At 44.9% G+C, this 17,856-nt stretch overlaps 1 protein-coding gene and 1 pseudogene across 3 annotated transcripts; one reads left to right on the forward strand and one right to left on the reverse strand.

The window, feature by feature from the left end:
• The first annotated feature begins 1,484 nt into the window (after positions 1–1,484).
• Positions 1,485–17,856, forward strand: Grsf1 (G-rich RNA sequence binding factor 1). 2 transcript variants are annotated; one of them, XM_087582950.1, is made up of 10 exons: positions 1,485–2,146; positions 3,769–3,925; positions 4,937–5,092; positions 5,673–5,816; positions 6,723–6,858; positions 11,177–11,361; positions 12,628–12,749; positions 13,488–13,623; positions 14,149–14,224; positions 16,645–17,623. In XM_087582950.1, the coding sequence occupies exons 3-9, from the start codon at positions 5,020–5,022 to the stop codon at positions 14,196–14,198; spliced, it is 846 nt and encodes a 281-aa protein (XP_087439076.1). In that variant the 5' UTR covers positions 1,485–2,146; positions 3,769–3,925; positions 4,937–5,019; the 3' UTR covers positions 14,199–14,224; positions 16,645–17,623.
• Positions 8,205–10,636, reverse strand: LOC148001258 (histone H3.3-like; annotated as a pseudogene). The gene has a single exon (XR_015637323.1). The product of XR_015637323.1 is annotated as a histone H3.3-like (transcript).

The following is a 17,856-nucleotide window of genomic DNA, read 5'->3' on the forward strand; positions in this document are numbered from 1 at the left end:
TTGCCCTGTGGTCCAGGCTGGCCTTCAACTCAGAGATCTCCTGCTTCTGTCTCCCGAGTGCTGAGATTCAAAGCATGTGCTACAATTTTTAAGGTCTGGTGTTCCGAAACTCCAGCCCAACACAACAATCTTAAATATCTCAAAGGTAACTTGTCAGAATGTTATCTTTAAAAAGTCTGTATTGGGGGGGTATATGTGGGGGCTGGAGAGATGGCTCAGTGGTTAAGAGCACTGACTGCAGGGGTTGGGGATTTAGCTCAGTGGTAGAGAGCTTGCCTAGCAAGCACAAGGCCCTGGGTTCCGGTCCCCAGCTCCGGGAAAAAAAAAAAAAAAAAAAAAAAAGCACTGACTGCTCTTCCAGAGGTCCCAAGTTCAAATCCCAGCAACCACATGGTAGCTCACAACCATCTGTAATGGGATCTGATGCGCTAAAATGTCTGTACTGGGACAGGAGAGATGGCTTACTGGTCAAGCGCAGTTGCTGATTTTTCCGAGGACCCAGGTTCAATTCCCACCACCTACATGATGGCTTACAGCTGTCTCTAACTCCAATGCTAGGGGATCCAATGCTACATCCATATATTAATACATTCAAAATAATAAAAAGTCCTATTGTGTTAAGAGGAATGCCATAGGGTGACTTCTGTTACAGTGTTAACTTTTTAAAAAGTTTTAGAGCTGTCACTGGGGTAAAGATGAAACACTAGAAAATGCAGCGATTTCTTTACTTCTGGAAATTGAACAAGGATTGAATTTCGAAAAGTTTGAAATATGTTAAAATTTTCTATGATAGCCTTCTATTGGTCTCCTCACCCCCACGAGGAGGTTGGGGTGATCTAGGCGACTACCCTGTTACCAAGTTACACCGCGGTCACAGCGATTTCTCCCTACCTGACTCCCGCCACCATCAATCAGCCTCTCCTTCATATTTTTACTCTAAGAATTCCCATTTGTCTTTATCTTTTTTTTGCCTTTGACAGGTCCTGGCCACAGGAGAAAACTGCACGACCATTCATTCATTTATTTGCAAATCTCGACACCTCCACTTGTGACAGTATTGTCTCATTAAGGAAGGCTTTCTTTTATCTAATATATCTAATATATCCCTAATATATATCTAATATACATCTAATATACACATGTATTACACACACATACAAAGTCAGTACTTCCGTTCAAAACAAAGTTGGCCTTCTGCACGTACTTCGAGGTTGACGGTATCAACGCCCCCCTCAGCGTCCTCTCAAAACGTTTTGGAGCTAGGTATCACATTCCTTCTGGAAACATCTTCAGGGCGGCCCGCAGACCTCAGCTCTAACCTGAGCAGGAGGGCCTGGGAAGGCTTCCACTTTGAAGGCTCTCAGGTCACCCCGTTCACACCCTTACGGGGAGAGAAGCCCCGCCCCCAGGGCGGAGCCCAGGCGGAGCCGCCCGCTCTCCTCCGCCTCCGAGCCTCGTCTCAGCCCCGGGTGCGCGCGGCGCATGTGCCCGGTTCCCCCTCCCCGGCCCTGGATTCCACTTCCCCTCCGCTCGCGCCACAGCGGCAATCTCCAGGCCCCGCGCCGCCTCCGGAGCCCATGGCCGGGACGCGCTGGGTGCTAGGGGCGTTGCTCCGGGGCTGCGGCTGCAACTGCAGCAGCTGCCGGCGAACCGGTGCCGCCTGCCTGCCCTTCTACTCGGCCGCCGGCACTTTCCCGTCCGGCGTCTCTGGCCGCCGCCGCCTGCTGCTACTCCTCGGGGCCGCCGCGGCCGCCGCTTCGCAGACGCGGGGCCTGCAGCTCGGGCCTGCGGCCGCCGGGAGACTGGCGGGTCCCGTCCCTGTCCGGCCCTCCGCCGCCGCGGCGGCTGCCGCGTCCTACTCGGCGTTGCGCGCCCCGCTGCTTCCGCGATCGCTGGCCGCCGCCGCGGGCCCGGCGCGGGGTTACTGCCAGGTACGTGGCTCCGCGCGCGGGACCCTCGGCGGCCGCGCGCCCGCGTCCTTCTGTCGGCGAGCGCCTCGCGTGCGCGCCCGGGGATCCGCGGCACGCACCGCACCCCCGCCTCCCTCCCGCTCCGTCCTCCTATTGGGCACCGGAACAAGGGACGCTCTCCGGGCCCCGGCTCTTCTCCTTGTTTTGTTCCCTCCGAGTCTGGGCGGTTGGTCAGTGTAAGTGTGGCTGGGGTGAATGTAGAGGCCTTGTTTCCCGCCGGGCCCATGGTAGGTTTTGGGGAGGCCGCCGACGCCCCCCACCCCGCCTACCCCCTAGCCTTATGCCCGCTGGAAGTGAAGCTGAGAGACCGGAGCCCGAGGAAGGTCGGGGCCGGCTGTGCGTGCGGTGGGAGCGGTAGGCCGGGCGGCTCGGGCCTCCTCGGCCGGCCACCGACGCGCAGCCCCGCGCGCACGGAAGCGTGGGCTAGCCTGGGGACGTCCCCCGCGCGCCCCTCTCTCGCGTCCTCGGGCGTCCACCTGACTGAAGGTCACCTCTGCAAGTCCACTCGCCTTGACAGAAGGACCTTTGGTGCAGCGGGACTCTGCGGACGCGGAGAGCTGCTGGGGAGACCGTGGGAAACTGGGAGAAAACGTGTGTGGGGCAGGGGTGTCCGTGGGTGAGGGTTTGGGGGCATCAGTGTGACTCCACGATCTTTTTCATTATCGTTCCCCGTCTTTTCAGGAAGACGTTGTAAGAATTCATATTGCAAATATTTTGTCCTCTGTGTATGTGAGACATTTCTCTTGCGGTGTATGTGGCATCTGGGAAGGGTCTGTTCACTTTGGGCTACCTAACCCCTAATGCCACGGGCCGTGTTTATCTTAATTCAGTCTGTTTGAATTAGTGATATCTGGGTGGTTCATCTGCATGGCTGTTGTCTGCCAGTAGCTGAGCTAATTGATTTGAATCCCGGCCCAATACTTTCTGCTGCACTTTGTTTTTTCTGTAAAAGCCTGAGATGTTTATGGGATTCTGGGGAAACAGGGAAAGTAACAGTGTCTGAGCCCCCTGCCGCCTGTCTCTGCTGTTGTCTTTTCTGTCTTTTTCCTTATTCACTTGCTCTTACATTAGTCTTTTCAAGACATTTACCCACGTCCCAATGTCTTTTTATTAACTTCCTTTGCCTACCAAGTGAAGTATCCCTTCATAGAGCCCAATGCCCAACAGCCAGCTACTATGTGTTCCTTTGGCTTTTTTTTTTACCGTCCATTTTAGAAAAATGTGTTTGCTATTTTTCAGATGCTACTACTTCCCCTCGGATCAAATTGGAATGTCGTATCTTTTATATCTTCCATCTTTTCTTTTTTTCGCCCATAGTTTTTTTTTTTTAATTTACAATATTTGATACTTTTAACACGACATCTTGTTCTGTTTCTTGCCTTGTTCCAGATAATGCTTCGAGATGGTGGTTTGATGATGTGTTTTGTGTTTGGGGCAATTTTCAGTGAAACGGTATAATTTGTCGTTGTATGGCTTACTCCGTAGTACTACCTTTAGTGGGAGGACTATCACCAGAATGTACTTACATGTTGCCTTAGGACATAAAATATAAATATAAACCAAAACCATGCTGGGATAACTAGTCTATAGCCAGCACTGGGGGCTGTGGCAGGATGGTGGTACGTTTGGGGTAGCCTGGGCCACATGGAGAGACCTCGTCTAAGGAAACAGAACCAGAGGGTGGAGAAGTGTGCTTCTCACCTCTGAAATAATCTCACCTGCACCTGTTTGTACAGGTAAGCGTTTTCCTAAATAGGTTGCCAACGGAATGCCCTTTCCATTCCTTCTTTCTTGAAAGGAGTCCAAAACTACCTACCTGGAAGACCTCCCACCACTACCTGAGTACGAACTGAGCCCATCCAAGTTAGGAGAAGAGGTGGATGATGTTTACCTCATTCGAGCTCAGGGTCTGCCCTGGTCCTGCACTGTGGAAGATGTCCTCAGCTTTTTCTCAGGTATCTCTTCCATGTGCTTTAAATAAGCAGTTCGGTTGGAGGCAGCTCTGAGGTGAGGAATGGTCCCATTCCGGCCGATTACCTTTTCATATGATGTGCTGCTGTGGGTGCCATATGTACTACCTACAGATTTAAGACGAAGAGTATAAAGACGTAAGTAATGCGGACATTACAGCGTGTGACATCGGTTTTACTATGTGCATGACTAAAGGCCAGACCTGCCCAAGGGAGTCTGTGGAAGAGTAGCTAGCTGTCCATGTCATACACTCATACGCTGAACTGAGTTCTCTTTAGTACGTGTGAGAGCTTTCCCACTGAGGTCAGTTTTTATTGCTGCTATCTGACTGTGATTTTAAACCTTCCTCTTAAACCTGTAAACATGATGGTGTCATGTGAATCAGACTTTCTATAAGCCACTCACCAATTATGTGTCGGATTTGCATAAGAAGTGGGCAGTATAAGGTTGTCTTTGGTATAAAGGGGGAAGGTAGATTGTTGTATCGATTACTTTTGCAGAAAGTACTTTTTGGCTCTGTTTTTAAAGGAAGACGGGAAGAGTAAGCAGCAGTTGCTGTTTAATGGTCGGGAAGTAATGAGCTTCTGGGCTTGGCTTGGTTTTCTTTTTATGTGCCTCTCCCCCCCAATACTTTCTTTGTATAGCCTTGGGTGTCTTGAAGCTCACTGTGTAGACCAGGCTGGCCTCAAACTCAGAGATCTGCCTGCCTCTGCTTCCCAAGTGCTTGAAGGAAAGGTGTATGGGACTATCCTTTTTAACTTGGAACATTTTTAGTCTGCCACTGTCATTAGCATTTAGAATGTAGAATGGTTTCAGTGCCCGAGTTTCTGTACAGAATCTGAGAGACGATGGGGGAGGGGAAATAATAGAATAAAAGTAATCTTGAAAACTAAAGAATTCGGTAGGCATTTTTTGGCTCCTGCATTGTTGTGATGGGTAAAATTGGGACAAAACTTTGATTTCTGTGTTAAATGACTTTGATCATGCGTTTTTAGACTGCAGAATCCGAAACAGTGAGAATGGAATACATTTCCTCCTGAACAGAGATGGCAAACGGAGGGGCGATGCCTTGATTGAAATGGAGTCCGAGCAGGATGTACAGAAGGCCTTGGAAAAGCACCGGATGTACATGGGGCAGCGGTATGTGGAAGGTGTGTGAGCTCAGGGCCTGACTTCTGGGTTCTTAGGCTTTAAACTTTTCAAGGCAGTTATGATCGAATCTTTAATAATGGTAGTAGTTAAATGTTATACATCTTAAAGATCTTAGCTTACTTAATTAGGTTTCATTCTTCCATTTTCCAAACAAAATTTTCAGTATTTTATAGCTTGTGAAAGTGAAGCGTGTGTGCGTGTGTGCGTGTGTGTGTGTGTGTGTGTGTGTGTGTGTGTGCGTGTGTGTTTGTTTGTTTACATATGATATGTATGTAGGGTTCACATGGAGATACCAGAGGACAACTCTAGGAAGTTGAGTCTTTCCTTTGGCTTCTAGCACATTTGGAACTGCTGAACCATCTACCCGGGTCAATCTCGGTTTTTAAATCTATAGAATAAAAGTATTGCCTACATTTAAAAAGTTGGGAGGATTAAATAGTTTATGCCTGGAGCTCAGTATATATTCAGTGATTGTTACTTGTTAAATTCTTGACAGAAGTTCACAAAGATTAGAACCATTGATGTTTAAATTCAAGGAACAGCGTATTTATCCTCTTGTGTGTGTGTTTTTCTTTGCAGTGTATGAAATAAACAACGAAGATGTGGATGCCTTAATGAAGAGCCTACAGGTCAAGCCTACGCCTGCACTCAGTGACGGTGTGGTCCGCCTGAGAGGACTCCCTTACAGCTGCAATGAAAAGGACATTGTGGACTTCTTTGCAGGTGGGTGGCAGTGATGTCGTGGTGTTTGGACTTAGTCTCTTCCCATCATTATTCTTCCTTTTGTACCTTTGAAGTGTTGCAGTCTTTCAGGCAGATCTCTAGGGATGCCAACTTTCAGAATAGTTTCATCACATTTGTTTAACTATGAAGAAACTATTTTCTTAAAATAGTGCTCACATTGCTCCAAGACAGTAATCACTTACTTGACTTAAAACTGTCTGGGCTGGGGATGTAGTCAGAGGCTGGGGATGTAGTCAGAGGCTGGGGATGTACCCAGAGGCTGGGGATGTAGTCAGAGGCTGGGGATGTACCCAGAGGCTGGGGATGTACCCAGAGGCTGGGGATGTACCCAGAGGCTGGGGATGTACCCAGAGGCTGGGGATGTACTCAGAGGCTGGGGATGTACTCAGAGGCTGGGGATGTACTCAGTTGGTGCAATGCTTGCTTAGCATTCACAAGGCCCTGTTAGATCCCAGTACCACGCAAACTGTATGGCGGCACACCTATAATCTCAGCACCAGGGGAAGATGATTTTAAAGATCGGTCACCACTTATGGCGTTTATGTGGATACTAGATATCCAAACTCAGAAGAAGAAACATTATCTAGCTTCTGGCTACAAAATATACCTGTGAGTAACTTGGCTTGTTTAAAAACTGTCCCCTAAAATATAACCAGTCTCCCTTGCCCCCCAAAAGACTAAGGAAAACTTTGTATACGTTTGTAACATTCTCCAGCTGCTGACAAGCACTGAGGTTTTAGTTACATAGTGATTGATTGTCAGTGAAGGTGTACAGCTTTAGGGTTGGTGAATAGTATCTAAATGTCTTAGTGCAAGAGTAAGCTTAAGTCTGATGAAGAAAGCCCTTGTTGGCAGCACTAATATGTGCATTTTTTGGCATCCTAGGACTGAACATAGTAGACATCACTTTTGTGATGGACTATAGAGGGAGAAGAAAAACAGGGGAAGCCTATGTACAGTTTGAAGAACCAGAAATGGCCAACCAAGCGCTTCTGAAGCACAGGGAAGAGATTGGTAACCGGTGAGTGAAACAGAGGTGTGAGGTCATTTTGATGAGTGCACTGTACCATTGTTGTGATGTTACTCAAATGTGTTAAACTACGGGTACCACAGTGAACCACTAAATGCTCATCATTCAGATTAATTGCTCTGATATGTTGAGTTCTAAGTGAAAGATAGTCCTGTAAAACTCAAGTCTAGCTGTGCTCATCATTTTAGGATGGTTTTTAAAGAAATTTTCTTTCATAACCACAGTATTTTTATGTCTGACAAGATTAGCACTTACTGTCTATTAGCTACCCATAATCACATTTTTCCATCTGTAACAAAAATATCTTTATAATTGACTCGTGTGAATCAGAATCCAAGAAGTTTATACAGTACTTTTGATATATTATTAATTTTATTAATCTAGAGCACATCCACTTTTTTTTTTTTTTTTTTTTGGTTCTTTTTTTCGGAGCTGGGGACCGAACCCAGGGCCTTGCGCTTCCTAGGTAAGCGCTCTACCACTGAGCTAAATCCCCAGCCCCACATCCACTTTTTTTAAAAAGTTCCTCTCTGTTTTATGTATGTTTGTGTGTGGTGTATTCATGTGTGTGCATGTTGTAGGTGTGCTTGTCCACTCATGTATACATATGTGGAGACTGGAGGCCAGAGGTTAGCTAACACTGTATTGTCCTCTGTCTCTCTCCACCTATTTATTTGAGATGTGTCTCACTGAACCCAGAGCTTGCAGAGTAGCTAGACTGATGGCCAACAAGCCTTTAGGATCCAACTGCCTCCTCCCTTCTCCGTCCTTCCAACTCTGAGGTTAAAGATCTTTCACTACATCTGGCTTTTACGTTGATCTAGAGAGTCAAACCCACAGCCTTATGCGTGTACTGCAAGCACTTAGCCATCTGAACTTTCTCCCTAGCTCCATCCCTCTCTTTTTAGAATTATGATTGCTTTTGAAGAAGTTAGGTTAGTTGTGTTGTACACTGACATGGTTATATGATGTCAGAGAGTAAGTAATGAGGTAGGAGATCTGTTTCTATTAGTGTATGCAATGAGATAGTTGTGTGTGTGTGTGTGTGTGTGTGTTTTAAAGATTTATTTATTTTATTCATATGAGTACACTGTAGCTGTCTTTAGACACACTAGAAGAGGACATCAGATCCCATTACAGATGGTTGTGAGCCACCATGTGGTTGTAGGATTTGAACTCAGGACCTGTGGAAGAGCAGTCAAGTGCTCTTAACCGCTGAGCCATCTCTCCAGCCCTCAGGATCCCCTTAAAGAATTGATTCAAAGTTCCTTGGGTTCTTTTGGGTACAAGTCTTTTTTTTTTTTTTTTTAAGATGTATTTATTTTTCTTTTATGTGTACAAATGGTTTGTCTGCATGCATGTGTGTGCACCACATGTGTGCTTCTTGTTAGATCTGGTTAGACATGGTTGTCAGCCACTGTGTAAGTGCTGGGAATTGACCCTGGCTCCCTGCAAGAGCAAGTGTCTTAAACACTGGCACTAGAGTTTTCTGTGTCCCCTAGACTGGCCTGGACCTTGCTAAATGGACTAGACTGGGCTAGCTTCAAACATGCCAACCTCCTGCCCTTGCCTCCTGAATATTATGTCACCACTGCTGTCATTCAGAGCAGTGGTGTTCTTAGTTGTCTGTCTTTCCTGTGGTTTTCCAGATGGAACCTAGGCTTTGAGCATCCTAGGGGAAGTACGTCATCAGTGAGCAGAACTCGAGCATATTCACTTACTCTGTAGCCCAGGCTGGCCTTGAATTCACACTAGTTTAAAGAAAACTTTATTACTTACTTGTGTTTGTGTGTTCATTTGCAAGCACTTTGCCAGAGCTGGTCTGTAGAATTTGGACAGCCTGGACATCATGGAAGAGCTGGCTCTCTCCTTCTGACACGTGTGTTCTGTGGAGGAGACATACATCAGTGGCTTGGCAACAAGCGCCATTGCCCACTGGGCCATCTCACCGCCCCCTCAACTTCATCTGTAGCCTAGCCCAGGCTGGCCTGAACCTCTGTTCTTTTCCTTTCCACCCCCAACCCCTGGGATTATGGCTATGTGTCAATGTGCCTCATAGTATTTATGATAATTTTAACATTTCTCATTAGCCACTTAGTTACGTTATGGAGATCTTCGTAGCTTTCAGCATTTTGTATAGATTTGACTATGCAAGACTGAACTGTAAGCCCTTGAGGTTGTTGTGGAAATACAAACACTGTATTAGTTTGCTTTCATTAATATAAGACATAGGGCATGCTTACTTTAAAAAAAGAATAGGATTATTTAGTTCCAAGTTTAGATGCTTAAAAGTCCAGTCCAAGAACCTTTTGAGGACAAATAGCAAACAGATCTTGGGAGATTTTATTTCTGTTTTGAGACAGGCTTTCACTGTAGCTCAAGCCAGCATAGAATTTGTTGTGCAGCCTACTCTGGCCTTGAACTTTTGAGTGAGCCATCACCCTTCCAGTGCGGGGTTACAGGGTGTGCCGTCACGCCCAGCTTCCATGCCTGGCTCCCATGTCCAACTTCCAGTAACTCTGTGTGTGTGTGTGTGTGTGTGTGTGTGTGTGTGTGTGTGTATACACACTTAACTTTAGTTCTCATGAAGAAAAAGAATATTATTATAAAATATCTATGTCTGTTCACACATATTTTCTTTTATAAGTAGCTGGGGTATGATGTTAGTTTATAAGTTATTCCCTTGAAACATGGAGCTCACAGTTATGATATGTAAGTGCTGTGAGAATTAAACTTTAATAAGCTCTTTGAAAAGCATTTAAAAACTGCATAAATGAAAAATACCATATACATAAAACACACATAAGGGATATTTGGGGGCAAAAGTCTTTTTTTTTTTAATAGTTTAATGTATTTTAATAGCAAACTTACAGGAACAGCACAGAAGACAGACAACATTGAAAACATGCACTTGCATGTACGACAACTCCGTTAGAAAACTCTAGTGAACAGATGGAACCTACTGTGTGATAAAATGCTACAAACACCATTTAGTTGCCATCAATAAGAAATTTACTTATTTTTAAAAAACCCAAATGATGACATTGTCCAGAAAATTTTAATAGATCTATTTATAATAGTTATAAAGTCGAACTGTTGAAATATGTTCACTGACACATTTTGCTTGCATTAACGCTTTACATCTTGCATTTATATTAAAAATTCACACACAAATGAATGTGGAGAAGCTGCCAATCCCTGATTCTGTCCCCTATGTTTCCACTCACAATCATAGACTTCGGTACCTTTGACCTCATGGAAAAAATATCTAACATTCAGAACTACTGATAACAGGAAGAAGAGGGAAAATATTTTTTTTTTTTTTGAGAATGAAATGTTTCCCTTCATAGTGGACTCTTAGGCACGTTCCCCACATATGCAGCGTGCTAGCTGGGTGTCTTTTGGCATAATTGTTACACATTTGGCATGGATAGCACACAGGTTGGTATCTTCACAAAGGCCAAGCAGCCAGGCCTCACTTGCCTCTTGCAAAGCACCAATAGCTGCACTCTGGGGCGCAGATCTGTTTTGAAGTCCTGAGCAGTTTCTTGCTCCAGGTGCTGAAAGGGGAGCTAGCAAATCAGAGACGTTCAGTGGGCTTCTGATAGCATCTGATTTCTCCGAGTGCTTCAGTACCAGGCCTGTAAAGATGAGGTTTCTTCACCCCTCCAGTAGAGGGCGCACTCTTGCGAGCAGCTTTTGTAGCCAGTTGCTTCCTGGATGCTTTACCACTGGTGGATTTGCGGGCAGTCTGCTTTGTATGAGACATGGTGTGGGCACCTCCTTACTTATCCCCTTCTCCTTCGGCTGGAGCTCAGCAAGCGAGAGGCAGCGCTGGTGTTAGAGAGCGGCGGTGGTAGGGGGCAAAAGTCTTAATGACTAAAATTAGCATGTTGCCCTATTCTGTTGAAAGAACATTCTCATAAAGTAATATGTAATGGATTTTTATTCTTGCCCTCATCTTTGAATGTCCATGTTTTATAAGCTGTGGAAATATATATATACCTGATTAATTTTTTTAAAAAAAATACTGGAGCGAGCGTGCACTGGTGAATGCATATATGTGTGCAGGTGCTCCGAGACTCCAGTAGAGGGTGCTGGACTCCCTTGTGCTGGAGTTGTAGGTGATTGGGAGCTGCCCTATGTGGGTGTTGGGAACTGAGCAGTGGTTCCTCTGGAGAAGCACAAATGCTCTTAACTGATGAGCCATCCCTCTAGTCACACAGACCTAATTAATTATTAAGTTTGCCTTACACCGTCTTTATCGTTAGTTACTTTATATTGTCTATGCCTTTCCCTTTTGTTATAGATACATAGAGATATTTCCAAGCAGAAGGAATGAAGTTCGCACACACGTTGGATCTCATAAAGGAAAGAAAATGGTGTCTTCTCCTACTACCAAATATATAACTGAACCAGAAGTGGTGTTTGAGGAACATGAAGTTAATGAGGACGCTCGGCCCATGACAGCTTTTGAAAGTGAAAAAGAGATAGGTAATGTCCTGTCTCTTCAGAAGATTGCCTTGCGCCTTTGGGTTTTGATAAAGCTGTTTTCGTAGCCAGCTCGTATGAAATTGTGAGGTTCAGAACAGGGGGATTGAGTTAAATAATCTATATACACAAAGGTTTAATGTTTCTAAATAAAAAAGAATTGTATGTATTTTGTGTGCATTATGTAAGTCCGGTTGGTCGTGCGCATGTGTAGACGTCAGAGGACAGCCTGCAGAGTTGGTTCCCTAACAGGGGACCTAGGAGTAGAACTTAGGTCATCAGTGCTGGCAGTGGCTGCCTTTACTAACTGAACAGTCTGCACTGACAGCTCTCGTTAGTTTTTACATTATTGTTGTTTAAAGTTTTAATTGGCATATGTGTGTTTACACAATGTGCTAGTTCCATGGAGGCCAAATGGCTTCCCTAGAGCTGGAGTTACGAGCAGTTGTGAGCCACACGAAAGGGGTGCTGGGAGCCGAGCTCTGAGAAGTACATGCTGAGCTAGAGTAGTGTATGCTAATCACTGAGCCATCGTCCCTGAGTCCTCTGTATTAGTTTTTGTTACTGTTATTTGTGGTGTGCGTGTATCACATGGTACTTCAGAGGCTAGAAGGTAGGTGGGAATGGAACAGCCACCTCTGCTGGGTCTCTTAGAGGCTGAGCGATCATCCCGGCAGGCAGGCAGGCAGGCAGGCAGGCAGGCAGGCAGGCAGGCAGGCAGGCAGGCAGGCATGGTTCTCTTTGCCATGGTCGTTTTGTAGACTGCTGCAAAGGCTAGGTAGTGCAGATGTAACAACCAAAGTAAAGTGTCAGTGCCCAAGCCAAAGTGGGAAAAATGCTTCAGATGAGAACAGGTGTATGAACTAAGGAATTCTGTTTGCTCTGGGTCTAATTTTTTCTTTGGGATCTTTGGAATTTGGAAATGCTTACAAATCTGATGTTCTAGGCTTTCCTGACACTGAATTTGATATATATTAGTACTTACAACAGAGACAGTGCCTTCAGTTTTGCAATTTAGTTGACCGTTTATTGTCTGGTCACATGAGGTAAGTTCTTCATTTGGGAATGGTTTGAAGTCCTAAGTGCTTTTAATGGTTGTTCTGGTGACAGCTGTTAAGTGGCAGAAATTTCAGGTTTCGGCCTTTATACAGCCGGTGTGCTCTGGTTCAAGATGAATTGCGGACTTTGACTTAAAGGTCATACCCAATTATAATCTGCTAATAGCTCGGGAAACTTTGTGTCCTTGACAGAGTCTTTGTTCTTCCTCAGAGTTGCCTAAGGAGATGTCAGACAAACTTGCAGAGGCTGTTGACTTTGGAGCTGTGCCGTCCCTGCATTTTGTCCACATGAGAGGATTGCCTTTCCAAGCCAATGCCCAGGACATCATAAATGTGGGTGTCAGTAAGCGTCATCTCCATAGGTTTGAGCAGTCTAACGCGGGACGTGATTAATTTCGGGGATGTTGGGAAACTGTTTCTGGAATGTCCTCCTCTAACATCTCCCTCCTCGCTGAAGCTTGCCCCATCTTGTGTAGCTGTGATTTACACAGGACTGGTGCATGCGCCCGGGAGTTTGAGGGTAGGTAGGGCAGAGTAGTTAGACCCTCTCACTTCAAAAACATGTGCCCTTGCATTATCATAATTGAAAGCAAAAACCATCCGGGTTTATGGAGCCAGTAAGGTGGAGGTTTGTAATCAGGATCAGGCGGGTTGATCCTTGACGTTTAGTTCTGGCACAGACCTAGGCTGACAGTACACAGCAGCCGTTGCTTGTTCCGGGACATCAGTGTCCTGTCGCAAGGTGGAAGTGCACGGCATACACCTGAGCCCAGCTCCGTGAGCGACAGACTGGAGTAGTGATTGTTCTCAAGGTTGCTTGGGAATTTTGTTTTGCTGCCACTTGGCAACATCTTTTAAAAACTACTGTGTAGAATTTTGGGGGAGAGGTGGTGAGAAGAGGAGGGTGCACATGGCGTGTGTATGGAGGTCAGAGGTCATCTAAGGGGTCCTTGCTGAGTCATCTCCCAGGCCGTTTTTGCAGTATCGTGACCCAGTGTACCACTGTATTCCCTAGCTAGGGAAAAGAGGGGAAGCCACAGTTCATGTTCATTTGTTTGTTTGGCCTCGTAGTTCTTTGCCCCACTGAAGCCTGTGAGAATCACCATGGAGTACAGCTCCAGCGGAAAGGCCACTGGAGAAGCTGACGTGCACTTTGATACCCATGAGGATGCTGTTGCTGCCATGCTCAAGGACCGGTCGCATGTCCGTAAGTCTGGCCCACTATTCCTGTCACGCTGCTGTGTGTGCATTTGGGAATTGGCCTAGAGTTTTCTTTTGGGAATTGCATTTTTTTAGTACTACCAACTTGAAGCTAAAAGATTCAAATTTGTCTCTGATTATTTTGCATATTTATATTTTTCTCTAATTTTTATTTGGCGAGTCTGAGGCTGTCTCACTTTGTAGCCTAAACCAATGTTAAATTTTGGGTTCTCTTTCCTCAGGCTTCTAAGCACCAGGCCTATAGGTGTAGACCAGCACACCCAGTTACTACTGTCATTTTGGGATGGATACTGTCGTCTGGGCTGGCCTCAAATGGAAGGGGAGCAAGTCAGCTCCACTTGAGCTCCGACTAGCCGGAGATACAGCTGGGGGTATCGCCGCGTGCCATCACACTTAGCTTCCTTTTTAATTAAAGGTTAAGGATCTGTGCGGCTGTCTGAAGTATGATTTAAAAGGGGCTTTGATGTTTTTCAGACTTTGCAAAACTAACTTTTTTTTTTTAACTATTCAGAACATAGGTATATTGAGCTGTTCCTAAATTCATGTCCTAAAGGAAAATAAGACTTGAACAGACCCCAGAAGATAAGGTAATTAAGTACAGCTGTGATTAAGTAATTAGTAATCAACTCACTAAGTGGTAGCACGGTAGAAACCATTCTCTGTAACTGGATCTTTCTGCTCTGTGTGCTCGTCTGTCTTCCACTCTTCTCCACCCTTTCACCTCCGCAACACTGAGTAGAAGAGAACGATCCCTGAGTCTTTTTGTTTCTTCTTCAACCACAACTAATATCAAACAGCAGCCAACCCTCCCAAAGACCAGTGACCAGCCACAGTCCGCCAACAGCCCATCTGTGTGGCTCTAGCATTTATTCACACTCTGAAAAGAACCCAAAACCACAGCCCTCCTAGAGCACGAGGCAAATCACAGTCAGCTGCTGTGGGCCGCCTGAAGCAGCCTCATGACCCACACCTGAGAGTAAAACAAAACATGTTCTTATAATTGTTTTTTTTTTTTAAAGAAACCAAAATGTCATATTTGTCACTATGGTTCTCTTTTCAGAAAAAAATCAAAGTAATGGTTGTGAATCATAACTAAAAAATTTCTTAGAAATGTGATTTTGTAGTGGCTTTAAGCATTATTTTTGTATAGAATATTTTTGCATAATTCCTCACATCATGCTACTGGTAAACTAATTGAATAATTACTTTTAATAGCTGTATTCATAACACAGAGAACATGTATTTTACATTAACTTTTCATTCCTTTAAAACTTAAGTACATTTCCTCAGTTGTAAGGTCTATACACACCCGTAAGGTTTTTTTTTTTTTTTTTTTTTTTTTGAGTTTCATACTCGAGTACTATGTTTACATCTTTTCTACCCTTCCTTCCTCTTGTAATTCCTCCCATATTCCCCTTAGACAGGGTTTCTATTCCTGCACACAACATCATGACCAGGATATGAGTTGGGGAGGAAAGGGTTTATCCACATTGCTGTTCATCACCAAAGAAAGTTAGGACTGGAAGGTCAGGAAGCAGGAGCTGATGCAGAGGCCAGGGAGGGATGTTACTTACTGGCTTGTTTCCCCTGGCTTGCTCAGCTTGTTTTCTTAGAGAACCCAAGACTACCAGCCCAGGAATGGTACCACCCACAGGGGGCCCTTCCCCCTTGATCACTCATTGAGAAAATTCCTTACAGCTGGATCTCATGGCGGCATTTCCTCAAGGGAGGCTTCTTTTTCTATAACTCCACAGCTTGTGTCAAGTTGACACACAAAACCAGCCAGTACACCCTCCTTCCTCTCACATTACTAGCTACTTCATTGATAATTGTTTTGAGCACATGCGCACACTTGCGCATACACACAGTCTCCCTCTCACCTCCAACCCCTTCTGTTTAGAGTCCTTCTAGAGCTGCCTGTGTTTGTTAGGGCTGAGCATCTGGGATTGGATATCCCGAGGTCTCATCTCTAGAAAAGACTGGTTCTCCCTTTCAGCAGCAGTTGATTGCTTGTAGTTCTTGATCTGAGGTGGAGCCTTGTGAAATTTCCCCATCTGCATTGACTGGTCACCTGCTGTTGTCATTATGCAGGCCTTGCATAGGCAACCATTGTGCTGAGACTTCACTGGTGCAGCCGTCCCCCCCATGTCTACAGGACACTTGCAGCAGGGTGCTGAGCCCTTGGCTCTTGTCCTTTTCTCACCCCTCTTAAGAGATGCTCCCTGAGCCAGAGGGGGGACCAGTTAGGCTGGTCACCCACACTTGTAGATTCTTTGCCTTTGGCCTGTTGTGGGTCCCTGTAATAGTCTGTCTCCTGCAGGAAGTTTCTCTGGTGAGGGTTGGCACTGTGCTAACATGGGCTGTCACTGAGTCAGAATTAACTTGGCACTGTTTTGAGTTTTCTCATGTCCTTTTTTATGGCGTTTTGAAAGAGTCTGTCATATAGCCTGAGCTGCCCTTGAACTTGTAATTCTCTTACCTCAGTGTCTTACACGCTGGGGTTACAGCCATGTACACTGCACCTGCCTATAAGAGAAGTTTCCGTCTGAAGTACATGGTGGGATATTTAGGCTAACTTACCCGCAACATTTTACTAGGTTTCTTGATATTCGTTCTCATGTAAATATAAAGTGCCTTTTTTTCTTTCATGTTGTATTTCAATATATTGTATTGCCGTCATTTTTCTGAAAGTAGTGATGGCCTCTTTAAGGAACTTAGCTGTTTTGAAAACACAGGTAATACAGTTTTTGGACATAAAGCTCTGATTCGTTATGGCCACTAAACATGTAATATCACCTCAGTTCTCTTCAGAATATATTTTTGTGCTCATTTCTGACTTATTCCAGACTGTGTACGTGTACTAATGCCTAACTAGATTTTCTTACCTAAATTAATTGATTTGTGGGATAATTTGCCCTAAATTGGGGAGGGCTGGACTTTAAGTGGTGTGGACACGAGTACATGTGTTCCACTGTGAGTAAACACGTACTCTTGTGTCCTATTTCAGGATGGAGCAGGAAGCACCTCGTTTGCACATCTCTGGCATAAAAAGATGAGTTGATTGGCAGTGGCTGCTGGAGAAAGGATCTGTGCGTCTCAGTGCTGTGTCTACACCGAGAAAGATGCGGCTGGGACTCTGAAATAAGCCTCACATGTACATTTTCGTCTAAGCAGTGGTTGAGAAAGTCGGGCCTGTGTGTTGAGTTTTCTGACACAGAGGCCATATTACAGACGTGAGATGATCTTTCCACCCAGTGCTGCTCCTCAGATCCTTACTCCTGGTTGTTGCCTCTGACTGAGGGCTCTGACACAAAGCTCATGGAATAAATTAATGGTGTATTTTTACCAAGCACTCACCAAAGCAGCAGGAGGTTCAGAACTTTACTAAGCCAGTCTGATTGGGTCAAACAGTTTTGCTTTTTTTCATTTTGATTTTCATTTGATTACTTAGGGATAGAACTTTTAAAAAATAGCAAACCACAGATTAGTGAGTGTAAGTGACCACTCGGCAGTTTTGTCTTTAGAATCACTTTGCCTCCTTAAGCCTTTGACCTGAAAGCATTTGACGTTGGTGCCTGTCTGTGTCTTGGAAACCTAGACTTCACTTCCTTCACGTTTTTTTGGACAAATCTTAAGGCTATTAGGTTTGAAATCGTAATGTGACATATCAAAGCAGTCCAGACTGGTAAGGACATTAATCGCTTCACTTGAATTAAACCAGCTCTAGATAAGGGGGAAACAATCTTAAGTCTCCTCCTCTGCTTTTCCAGTGGGGTAGCCATCCCATATTTTAGAACAAGTAGGGGTGCCTTGCTTAAATAAAACTAGCATTTCATGTATAATTGTGTGAAGGTTCTATGGCTAGAGCTGTATTTCTGTCACATTGTGGCAGCACCTTCTGCTTTAATACTAAATAGCTTGTTATTTAAATATTGGATAAAATGGCTGGCTTCAAAAATAGTCATTAATAAACTTAACTTTATGTATACCTGTGTAGAAGAATCAAAGTCCTGTATATTTTCTTTGCCTTGTTCCTATTCTCAGGGTGACAGCTGCCACCAAGAGATAATAAGTCTCACTCTTCAGATTGAATTTTCTGAGCTTTCAGAGGTGGTAACTTGGAAGAAACGTGTATTGCTTAGTTCATAACCACCTGGGATTACCAGCTAAGGGGCAAAATTACTGTCCTGTAGACAATAAATGAAAGTTTCAAGTCGAA

The sequence above is a fragment of the Rattus norvegicus genome, chromosome 14 (assembly GCF_021556685.1).
Source record: "Rattus norvegicus strain SHRSP/BbbUtx chromosome 14, alternate assembly SHRSP_T2T, whole genome shotgun sequence".
In the NCBI taxonomy this organism is placed as follows: domain Eukaryota; kingdom Metazoa; phylum Chordata; class Mammalia; order Rodentia; family Muridae; genus Rattus; species Rattus norvegicus.